This window comes from Gossypium arboreum, chromosome 13 (assembly GCF_025698485.1).
Source record: "Gossypium arboreum isolate Shixiya-1 chromosome 13, ASM2569848v2, whole genome shotgun sequence".
Taxonomy (NCBI): Eukaryota; Viridiplantae; Streptophyta; class Magnoliopsida; order Malvales; family Malvaceae; genus Gossypium; species Gossypium arboreum.
The window spans coordinates 123,405,142-123,416,752 of NC_069082.1; the positions used below are offsets into that span (position 1 = coordinate 123,405,142).

At 33.1% G+C, this 11,611-nt stretch overlaps 2 protein-coding genes across 4 annotated transcripts; one reads left to right on the top strand and one right to left on the bottom strand.

The window, feature by feature from the left end:
* Positions 1-241: 241 nt before the first annotated feature.
* LOC108461229 (homeobox protein knotted-1-like 3) lies at positions 242-3,210 on the top strand. Of its 3 annotated transcripts, none has more exons than XM_017760986.2 (6): positions 242-1,298; positions 1,465-1,585; positions 1,682-1,875; positions 1,955-2,086; positions 2,539-2,675; positions 2,767-3,210. In XM_017760986.2, the coding sequence occupies exons 1-6, from the start codon at positions 597-599 to the stop codon at positions 2,804-2,806; spliced, it is 1,326 nt and encodes a 441-aa protein (XP_017616475.1). In that variant the 5' UTR covers positions 242-596; the 3' UTR covers positions 2,807-3,210. The 3 variants fall into 3 exon arrangements, with proteins under 3 accessions (XP_017616475.1, XP_017616476.1, XP_017616477.1); XM_017760987.2 differs by having other exon boundaries at positions 2,770-3,210; XM_017760988.2 differs by having other exon boundaries at positions 2,778-3,210.
* Positions 3,211-6,574: 3,364 nt separating this feature from the next.
* LOC108461593 (transcription factor GTE10-like) lies at positions 6,575-9,581 on the bottom strand. The gene is made up of 6 exons (XM_017761478.2): positions 9,500-9,581; positions 9,345-9,423; positions 8,854-9,148; positions 8,701-8,749; positions 8,457-8,597; positions 6,575-7,329 (listed from the first exon to the last, which is right to left on the bottom strand). The coding sequence occupies exons 3-6, from the start codon at positions 9,127-9,129 to the stop codon at positions 7,049-7,051; spliced, it is 747 nt and encodes a 248-aa protein (XP_017616967.1). The 5' UTR covers positions 9,130-9,148; positions 9,345-9,423; positions 9,500-9,581; the 3' UTR covers positions 6,575-7,048.
* Between the last annotated feature and the right edge of the window lie 2,030 nt (positions 9,582-11,611).

Below are 11,611 nucleotides of genomic sequence, written 5' to 3' on the forward strand. Positions count from 1 at the left end.
TATATATTTGATCTTAATTTTTATTCTAATTTTTATTATCGAAATCAAGCGCGTAAAAATATGTAATGATTGTTTTGATAAAATTTTATCATTAATAGTGATTTAATTTATCTCAATAACACATAGTAGCAAAATATGTAAAATACTAACATCACATAGGAAAATTGTAGCAAAATAATAATAAGAAAATATCATCATAAATAAAAATAATGCGAAATGGTCCCCCCCTCTCCATCTCTCTCTCTATCCCTTAAACCTTCACCATTTTCATAGTAAGCAGATTTCTTTACCCGAAAACTACTTTTCTCCTTCCTCTTCTCTCTCTTGCAGCATATATCCTCAAAGTTCTCACCTTTGTTTATGCTCTCTCACGTTATTTCTCTCTCTAAATTCAAAGACTGTGTCTTTAAGTTAGGATTGTAAGAAAAAAAGGGGGAAAAAAAAACAATCTTTTCAATCGTGTCCTTGGATTTCGCTGTCCTTTGTTGTAATCTCCTTCTCTATATCAGACCATGGAACAGTAATCATCATCATATATAGCTTTCGAACACGTTTTTACAGGAAGAGAAATAGGATAAAGGTGAGGGGGGGTAGTCATGGCGTTTCACCATAATAATCACCTTTCTGATCATCATCAGGACCTTCCTCTCCATCACCTTACCGAGCACCACCACCAGCAGGCGAGTCAACTGTCGGAAACCAACGGTCCAAATTGGTTGAACACCGCCCTGCTCCGTTCACAGCAGCCTCAACCGGCGCAGCCACACTCTTCCCAGTTCGCCGAGCCTAACTTTCTTAACCTTCATACTACGCGAGCTGCTTCTGATTCCACCACGGGTTCCCAAGCTCCGAACCAGTGGCTCTCCCGTACGTCGTCCTCCCTTCTTCATCGCAACCACAGCGACGTCATAGACGACGTAGGTGCCGCGGGGGAAGCTGCGAGAGGAGGCGGAGGGGAATCCATGGTCGCCATGGAATCGGGCGGCAGCGGCAACAACAACGGTATTATGAACAACAACAAGAGCGAAGGTGTTGTGGTGGAAAGCGGAGGGGGCGGTGGGGATGGGGTCGTGAATTGGCAGAATGCAAGATACAAGGCGGACATACTAGCTCACCCTTTGTGCGAGCAACTTTTGTCTGCACACGTGGCGTGCCTTAGGGTCGCTACGCCTGTGGATCAGCTCCCGAGGATCGACGCTCAGCTGGCTCAGTCACAGCATGTGGTGGCTAAGTACTCCTCCCTCAGTGGTGGGTCCCAGGGCGTGGTTGCCGACGACAAAGAGCTCGATCAGTTCTTGGTACGCTACTTATACTACTAGCCTACTACTAGTACTACTACAAATCTTCCTATTATAATTTTCTGGTATATTCTTGTCTGAACTTATTATTACTTGATTAGTAGCAGTGAAATCATATGTTTACAGTTCAATTGTAGCCAAATCTAATGTTCCTTGGTTAATGCAGACACATTATGTTCTGTTGCTATGTTCTTTCAAAGAACAATTGCAACAACATGTTCGAGTTCATGCAATGGAAGCAGTTATGGCTTGCTGGGAAATTGAACAATCATTACAAAGCTTAACAGGTACAATGATAGACATTGATTTTCTCTCATAATATTTGGGGAAATTGAACCATGGTTATGTCATAACCCGTGCTGCTTCAACACACACATAAACAGGTGTTTCTCCGGGTGAAGGCACGGGTGCAACAATGTCTGATGATGACGATGATCAAGTAGACAGTGATGGCAACTTGTTTGACGGAAGTTTAGAAGGTCCAGATTCAATGGGATTCGGCCCTCTGATCTTAACAGATAGTGAAAAATCTTTGATGGAGCGTGTGAGACATGAACTCAAACATGAACTCAAACAGGTAATTTAATCAACTTCTTAACATTTAGGAATCAACTTAAGGACTTATATATAACCATACATATATACACTCCTTACAGGGTTACAAGGAGAAGATTGTTGACATAAGAGAAGAAATTTTGCGGAAAAGAAGGGCTGGAAAGCTACCAGGTGACACAACATCGGTGTTAAAAGCATGGTGGCAATCACATTCCAAGTGGCCATACCCTACTGTAAGTAACTAAGTTCAAGCTCACTTATCTACTTAATTTGGGTAAAAGTATCATAAAGTCTCTTATACAAGGAGTTTAATTGTATTTTGCTCCATCTACTTGAAAAATAGACACATTAATTCTTCTAGGTTAGATCATAAAGTAAACTGGTTCTTTTGTTAAAAAATTTATCTATTTTTATTGTTAAAAACTTGTCTCTATATATTAACATGAGATACATGTGGCATGTCAAGTGTCATCGTCTAATTATTATGTAGCCAATGTCAGTTTTTAACGATACAAATGGATAAAAAATTTAATAAAAAGAATTAATTTACTCTTTAATCTAATTTATAAGAGTTAATTTACCTATTTTTTAAGTAGAAGATGAAATGTTAACTGAGTTTTCACTTACAAGGTTTTTCCACTTAAATAGTGGTTAATTTCTTTATCAATTTGCTTAAAATTTTCAGGAGGAAGATAAGGCGAGATTGGTTCAAGAAACAGGTTTACAATTGAAACAGATAAACAATTGGTTCATTAATCAGAGGAAAAGGAACTGGAACAGCAATCCGTCGACATCCACCGTCTCGAAAAGCAAACGTAAAAGGTATATATAATATATATATATATATTATACGATGAACAATGGATGTCTTGTTGGTGTAAAATTTCAGCATTCTAACCTCAGTTTTTGAAAGAAGTAATGCAGGTGAAAACAATGGTGATCGGTTCATGTAAATGCAAGACAGTAGCCAAAGAGGAACAGATTTTTGGTTTGGTGCTATATATATATATATATGTTGGCCATGCAATGCAATACAATATCATTCATATATATATTTCAGTGTAACTTTTATTGGATGAATCCACCATTGTCACTTGATAGATAGAGTTCATGTTGGTGAATAAAAAAAAAGAGATCATTATAGTTTTTTTTGAGTAAAAAAAAAAAAGAAAGAAAACTGGGTTGATCCTTGGAAATGGAAATCTGCATCTGAAAAATGCAGTTGATGATGTTTGTGGATAAGAGCTGTGTTGGCCTCTCTGTTTCCCAGTACTGGGAAAATTGGCTCTTTATTCCAAACTGGTTGTTTGTACGTTCTGAAATTTGGCTATGGAATCAAGCTACAATCACTGGAAAATGGACCTCTTTATTTCCCAGTAAAGGAAAATGGCAGTAGGAATCACGTCTGCATGCCTAATTTTCGTAAATGTTCCAAGAAGTTCACATATATATATATAAATGTATATCACAAAAGCAGAGGTTGAAAGCATTGGGTTCCTTTGGGGGGAATTTGTTACATGCAGACTTCGGTTAAAAATTTCTCTCCTATGGTGAACCCTTTCAATTTTCATATTGTAAGGGTAAATGATTTGTTTCCAATTAGCTCGGATTTAAATTTGGATAACTCCTTCCTCGAAGCCAACATCTCTTCGAGAAATAATTGTATAAAACTGAGATAGCATGTTATTTGTATCCTTTTTTAATAATTAATGCTATTTTAATATTTTTATCCTAAATTTCAATCCAACATGATGTGCTGAAATTTAGGATAAAAATACTGAAATAGCATTAGATTATTGAAAAGGGATACAAATGACATAATTATCTTTCTCCACAACATGTATTTCATTTAACTTTGTTGAGTTTTAAAATTTTCTTTTATATTGAATGGTATAATTACCTTTTAGGACCTCTTTTAATTTAACATTTTAATTTAATCTCTTTAAATAAATAGAAATTTTTCATTTTCTTTTATCTTAATCAATTTAAGTAATTTCAACCTCTTTTTTTTTTTTTTTTTGCTTTGACTCCAATTTATTTTAATTTTATCACATCCCAAGCAACGGCGAAACCAAAAAATTTATTTAGGGGCGAAATTAAATTATAATTTTTACGATAGAAAAAATATAATTCCACCATTTTAATATACTATATCTTTATAAATTTTAAAGGATTAAATCAAATTTTTATATCTTTAGAGGAGTAAAGTACAATTTTACCTTTATTAATTTAAAGTTTTAAAATTTTAAAATCTTTTAAGGGGTCATATGAAAAAATTTTTAAAAATTTTCATTTTAGAGAACCGGAACCTCAGCCCCCTAATCTCTTCACTGATCCCAAGACCTATTTGGGTTATTTCGGATTATGATCCCTTGAAATTACTAATTCATATTATTCCGCATTCAAGCTAACTTTTAGCTTGTATCGGATTAAATTGAAAATGATGGAGTTTAAATTCTAAACCATCAAAATTCTGAAAGGAAAAGAGAAGTGAATATTTACGAAAAAGAACCAAGTTCTGGAAGCCCAACAACAATACTGTTGATGCCGACAAATAAAATGGGCTTTCATTTTATCAAAAAAATTGGAGACACCTTCCAAAAATCCAAACAAAACAAAGCCAAAAGGATTATGTTGGCCCAAATATCCCTCGCGATTGGGCTCTTCTTTGTTTCGTAAAAGTTTTACGACGTCATTAGTTAATTCAAATAATTAACATTATTAATTATTTCGTTTTTAAAGAAACATTGTTAGCATATTGAGTTAAAATAGGTATTTTAAATGCTGAGCTCAATGGATTGTTAAATTATTATTTTTTCTAAAAGATGAGAAAAGTTAGAAAATGTTGACACTTACAGTTCGACCTCAATTACTAACTATCTCTATCTGAATCTTATTTGCTAAGAATTTTCTTAATTCACTATTTTGAATTTTTATTTTTTAAGGATAAGTATATCTTTACAATACCTGTTAGGATTTAAAATCTTGAAGAGGTTGTGTTTTGATTTGTGTCAACGATAATCAAAGCATATAGGCACAATATGATTATACTTGTCAATTTTTTGTTAAATCTTTGTATTATTATATGTGATGTATTATGCAACAAAATAGTAAGTAGGATATCTTGTAAAAAACTCATGAAAATTTATCTCTTATAGAGTAAGTATATAAGGTGCGAAAAGTCTTTATGGTTTTTTTTAATAATCTCATTATAGTTTTTGATCATATCTGTTATTTTTTTATACAATGCCTAGAATTACTCATAGTCTCTTCCCAACCATTAAATAGGAGGATAATGCGCTTTAGCATACTTGAATCCACATCCTCCTATACTGGTAATAATGCCTATGCCAATCAAGCTAAGATTCAATCAACAAAAAGAAGTCTTTATAGTTTTGAAGACTATATCATTGCAAATAAAAGTGGATTTAAAGATAAGACAACCATTTGCAATAAATAGATATGATGAGAATTGGAACTTATAAATAAGGATAGTAAGAGTGCTCACTGATATTATTAAGTTGGATATTTAATTGTTATAAATTATCGAGTTTAAGACATTAAGAGAATTGAGTAAATTACTATTTTAATGGGCCAAAATTACCCGGCCCAAACCACTAAAAAACCAAAACCAATGAAAGCCCAAAATAAAAAAAAAACCTACCCAAGCAAACCCCAACAGCCCAAAGCCCAGCAAAACAAAAGAAACACAAAAAAAGACAAAACCCTAGTCCTAAGTGCTTCAGCTGCCGTAACTAAGTCAGCCTCCAGGCGCCGCACGTTGCGCACCACTCCTTCACGATGTGCGCCGCTCCACCGCGCCACGTTAGAGGCGTGTCCGCCCACGTACCTGCAAAAAAGGGCTAAATATCCAGTTACCAAACAGTGTAAAATTGGCTATATAAAGCCACAATGTACGAGGTTCTGGGGGGATGAAAAAAGAGGAAGGGAATAAGAGATTTAAACATATTTTTTTCAAAAAAAAAAACAGCAACAAACATTTGCAGAATAGAAAACCAACAATCGAGCAAAGGTCTTTGAGTTTTTTTTCTTATCTTATCTTTTTTCATTTTCGAAACTTTTTACCATTATTGTTTTTATTTTTATCAACATATATTACATGTAAAAAAAACAAAAAAAAGGGAAATTTTACCTTGGCCATTGTATGCAATGGCGGATGATGAATGGCGATGGTTGGCGCTGATGATCGGCTGACTTCAGCCTGCAGAGAAAAGGAGAGAAGGGTTTTATTTTTTTAAGAAATGAGAGAAAATGATTTTTTTAAAGACTTTTGTTATTTATATAAGGCCCTAAACGGCGCCGTTTCACCACAGCCCGTGTGCGCGACCCGACCCGGCTAGAGGTCCACATGTTTTCTAGGGAGGGGCTAATTTCACTTTTAGCCCCTCTGCCTTTTTTATGGTTTGCAAATAAGGCTCCGTTTGTTTGCCAATAAAATATTTTCCAGAAAATAATTTTTGAAAAATGATTTATTTTTCTGAAAATGATTTACTTTTCTGGTGTTTGGATGAATCTGTGTAAAATATTTTCTGTTGTTTAGCAGATTTTCTGAAAATATTTTCCAGAAAAACTGTTTTTACATATATTAATAATTAAATATATAATAATACTCAATTATTAAGCTAGAATATTAACCATTATAAATTGAAAGCAATCAAAGCCAATTCACACTTTTTCATATAAACGTCAAACACAAATACTTTTAAGAAGAAAAAGAGAAACCCCTATAACATAGGTTTCCTTATATACATAATAGAAGTTTATTAGCTTAATATTGATGACCACAAAGACTTTATTGTTCATCAATTTAATTTAACAGAGAAATTATTTTTTCTCAGACAAATTTATAATTTGAAGACATTGAAACTAGGAGCTCAAGTCAAAGCTCAAAGCCTTGTATGAATATACAACCAGTGACAAGGAACCAATTAATATCCTAAGAAGCTGTTCTATATTGGTACAGGCTTCAACTTCATGCAATATTTATCTGTCATGTATCATGTTGCTTGTTTTGGATTAGTTAAACTAATCAATCCTTTCTAGATTAAACATCACCATATCTTCAAGCCCTAACCAGAAATCGCTTTGAAGAAGACATTGGAGACTCTTGATTGCAATATCAGCTTTCTCTTTTGCGAACTCTTGTGCCCTTTCGATTCCCCCGTATTGCTTTACTAGTTCGATTGCTTCTTCAAGGGAACCAGTCTCGCAGAATCAGATTCAATGATATCTCTAAGTTTTGGCTCCTTTTCGAGCGTAAAAATTACAAGTGCTGTGAGGTTGCCTTTAGCTAGATCACTACTAGCTGGCTTCCCCAGTTGTTCTGCTGATTGTGTAAAATCCAATATGTCATCAACAACTTGGAATGATAGGCCAAGATTCTTTCCATATTCATACATTTTCTCTGTTACACTACGATCAGCTCCACTAAAAATGGCGGCTCCCTTGGTACTAGCTGCAATCAATGAAGCTGTTTTGTAATAATTACTTAGCAAGTAGTCCTTAATTTTGACATCACAAGTTTACATTTTTCCTTTTTCCGTTAAGAAACGACACAAGTTTACATTTGCCGTGAAGCATGTCCCACGTAATCCTCATAATACGTGATTTTATAGCTTGTTTTAGATGGTCCCCAATTTAACTTGCATCACTAACATGAAGTAGGCAGGGGATATCAAATCTCAAGCAAAAAAATTAACAAAAATGGTTCTAACTAGAGAAACTCTAAAAATCAGAAAAATGGTGACCATTATTATTCGCATGAAGACCTAAGATAACAAATTGCATAATTGATAGCAAAAGTTTCAGTCAAAAGTTCCACACGGTGAACAAATTATCATAAACAAAGCTGGCCTGTTATTCAAAAGCTATTCCTATTTTTTTTTATCTTGTATCCCCAAGTTTCAGGACTTATCTCCATAGTTTCACCCTATTCTAATTTAAGGGAATCAAGTTATCTAAATATAGTTGAGATAAAATAAACCAGCCAGCAGAGATGGGTAAGTATGTTACAATGATAGAATATGTTTGCAAATGGGCAAAATTAACTGTTGAAAAAGGATTGATAGATTTAATTCCATCAATGAACATCTTCCACAGAGATATATTTGGGAGTCATCCTCAAAAAGGAAAAAGCCAAAAGCCAAATACCTAAAGATTAAGTTTTAATTCGAGTCCTCTACACATTAGGATAGACATAAAAAATACACAGAATTGAGTAGAAACCTAACAAAAGCATGGAATAGCATAAAAAAAAAAAACAAACACAACAACAACAACATGGAAACATTTTATCAACCACTCAACAACAATGAAGAGCATCAAAGAATGATCTCAAGCTAGAAAATAACTTGACTTAGACAAGCCATGATTTACAAAATTGTGAATAAGCTCAACAAAAATCAGAACTCTTAGTAGAGAACTTTCAGATAGAATTTTTTCCATACATATATTTCCTTTAAGTTTTCATCAATAATAAAGCATAAACAACATGCTCAAACACACAACAATTGCTCGAAACAAGATCTCTTAAGCATAATAAGTAAATAAAGGAAAAGTTCACTACAGTATAATTGTACAAACCACTAGAAGAAGAGCCTGATTCACCACTGGATCCACTGGAACTACAACATCTGCTATTTCTATGGGTTAACTCCTTCTCTATTGCTACTGGAGGGTAACTGCTACCAACTATATCTACGACCTCATCAATTTGATCATTACCTAACAAGAAAGAGAAGAAATATTAGTTTTTGCAATGATTTGGTTTACTAATACCTTGCTATCTGTAAATAAATCCAAAACTGTACAAAGGTTGGTAAATTACCTTTACACGGCTGCATTGATGAATTGCTAAACCCTGACTCATTAAGAAGCTACAAAAACGAAAAAGACAAAGCAATATCATAAATGCCAATGTTGCATTTTGGATAAAAGAAAAAGAAAGGCACCAAAGGATGAGATAGATGCATAAGGATACCTCTATTTCGCAGGATTCAGCTTTTGCCTGGTTTTTCTGCTTCTTCAGCAAATAGTCATCCAAAAGTTTACCTAATTTGTACAATGTTTCATGACTTAGAGCATCAATATCGATCTCAATCTCATCCTCACCCATTTGACCATCACTAGAACTCTGCTCTTTAAGAAAGTCAAAAATGTTTTCAGGCAATTCTCCCAATAAAGACTCTAATTTTGTGCTCAAATTATGCTTTTCTCGATCGGTCATGATATGTCTAATAGGCTCTGGCTTGACCATAGCATCTTTTTGGTTAACTCTGTTCTTTTTCAAAGGTAAAACATTATTATTCGTTTCACCTTCTATAGGTGCAGTTGCTGTTGAAGGTACAGTATCAACATTTTTCGTTACAGGCAACAAAGAAACAAAGAAAGGCAACAAATTTCAGGCATAAAATCGATTAAAAGTGTGGGCAAGTAAAGAACAACAAGAAAAAAAAGAGTTTTATGCTATACCTTAAGCCAAGACCCAGCGAAGAATTCTTGGTAGATTTGCCTGAGAAAGAGAGAAAGAGAGGAAACAAAACAGAATATGCTGAGAAGAGAAGATATGCGACAGATTTTTACCTGGAAGAGAAGATGAATAATGGAAGAAAGAGAAGGAGCCTTACCTAGATGAAGGAGGAACCGAAAAAGTTCATTGACCAAACTTTCTCGTCGTCGTTCTTCGAAATCACGCAGCTCTTGAGGAATTTAGGGTGGGGGGGAGGCTACCTGGCAATGGCACTGATTCGTAACCAAGGGAAAGGGGAAAGGGAAGGGGGAGAAGGAGGCGTCATTTTCTAGAAAATGTCTTACCGAATTCAAAAGGGTAAGGCATTTTTCCCAAATTGCAGGTCATTTTACCCGTGTTTGGAAAATATTTTCCAAACTTAAAATGTTTTCAAGCTTCCAAATACTGTAAAATTAGGAAAATATTTTTTGGAAAATTAAATACTTGCAAACAAATGCACCCTAAGTTTCTTTTTCCTTTTAATCTGGCCCCATGGTTTTGTCCCGATCTCAAATTGGTCCCCCTATTTCTTTGCGTTTTGGGAAGAGGGGGAAATTTCCTTTTTAGCTCTTTCTTCTTTACCCGTGTGTTAGATTTAGTCCTTTTCCCTTTTATTTATCTCTCATTTCGCCCCAAACTTTCGTTTTAAATTCAATTCGGTCCTTTTTAGTTATTTTGCTACTTTATTATTTAATTAATTAATTGGACATTTTTATTATTACTATGGTATTTATTATTATTATTATTTTTTATTGTTACTTCTATTATTATTATCATCATACTATTAAATTAATTTGTTTAATATTTAGTATTTATTCGCTTGATTATTTATTTATCATTTCGTATAGAGATTTATTTTATTTTCATCCCTTTTGCAAATTTGTATTTTATTTACTTATTTCAATTTTTTATGTAGTATTGATTTCAAGCAATTTTATTTTATTATTTTTGATATTACATATTTTAAATAGTTTTATCTTGATTGAGTTTTATATATTGTTTCTTTAAATTATCTTATATATTATTCATTTTATATCGTTTTATATAATGTTTTATTTTATATCATTACAAATTATTTCATATATTGTTTATTTTGAGTTTTTATATATTGTTTATTTTAAACTTATATATGCTATTTTAAATTTTGTGATATATCGTCTATTTTTATTCATTTTGTATTTTGTTGATTTTTAAATTGTTTTCTCACATTATATATTATAAATTCATTTATTATTATTTTAAATTATTTTTACATTCTATTTCGACTTGCTTTGTTTTTAAATTGTTATATATGTCTTCTAATTCATTTGTCTTTGATTGTTGACGTTAGCTTCTTACATGATGTATATGATGTGTTTATTGTCATTTTGTGTTCTATTAGCTATTTATCTATATTTTCATATTGTCGTTTTTCATCAATATTTTTTTATGCATCGTTTTAATATTGTATCAATTTTCCCTCAAATCTAAAAAAACTTTTAAAAAAATAAAAAGGTAATACTCGGTATTTGAAATCTTCGAGAAGATTGTGCCCTAACTTACTAGGTTCCAATTTTCCTCGTTAAATCTAAATAACCGAATACCCTTCTCCAATCCAAACGTATAAGCTTCAAATAAAAGCTTATTCTCCAGAATTTGAAGTGTTGTGTCCTAACTCACTGGATATGACGTTTTGTTATATTGAGATAAGGATTTTTAGAAATAAAGGCAATATTCTACATTTGGAATTTTGAGCAATTGTACCCTAGCTTACTGGGTTCCGATTCTACATTTGACCCAAATAATTAAATATTTTTTTTTTAAACTTAAGTGCATGGGTTTTAAAAATCAAAAGACAAGCTTAATTTCGAGGATTTGAAATGTCGTATCCTAACTCACTGGGTGTGACATTTTATTTCTTCGAGATAAGAGAGTCTTAGCATCCCATTTGATTTATTCAAGTGTTCTTTTAAATAAGAGGATTGTATTTTAAAATCTTTTCAAATTTTCGATGTTAGGATATTAATTGATCAATTAGGTATCAATTTTGGGCGTTACGAGGGTGCTAACCCTTCCTCGTACGTAACCGGCTCCCGGACCCATTTTTTAGTTTTGAAGACCAAATCATTGTTTTAATAAATAAAAAATGTTTTATTAAAATGATCAATCTCAAGGTGATCCGATCACATTTCGAAAAAAGATCGGTGGCGACTTCATTTTCATTTTTTAAGTTGACTCCCGTTTTTTTTTT

Coding starts and splice junctions, on each gene's coding strand:
- LOC108461229 (XM_017760986.2), top strand. CDS start 597: ATGGCGTTTCACCATAATAATCACCTTTCTGATCATCATCAGGACCTT. Junction 1,876..1,954: donor TCAAACATGAACTCAAACAG/GTAATTTAATCA, acceptor CACTCCTTACAG/GGTTACAAGGAGAAGATTGT. Junction 2,676..2,766: donor TCGAAAAGCAAACGTAAAAG/GTATATATAATA, acceptor AGTTTTTGAAAG/AAGTAATGCAGGTGAAAACA.
- LOC108461593 (XM_017761478.2), bottom strand. CDS start 9,129: ATGGTCAAGCCAGAGCCTATTAGACATATCATGACCGATCGAGAAAAG. Junction 8,750..8,853: donor CTGAATCCTGCGAAATAGAG/GTATCCTTATGC, acceptor TCGTTTTTGTAG/CTTCTTAATGAGTCAGGGTT. Junction 8,598..8,700: donor ATCAATGCAGCCGTGTAAAG/GTAATTTACCAA, acceptor CTTTCTTGTTAG/GTAATGATCAAATTGATGAG.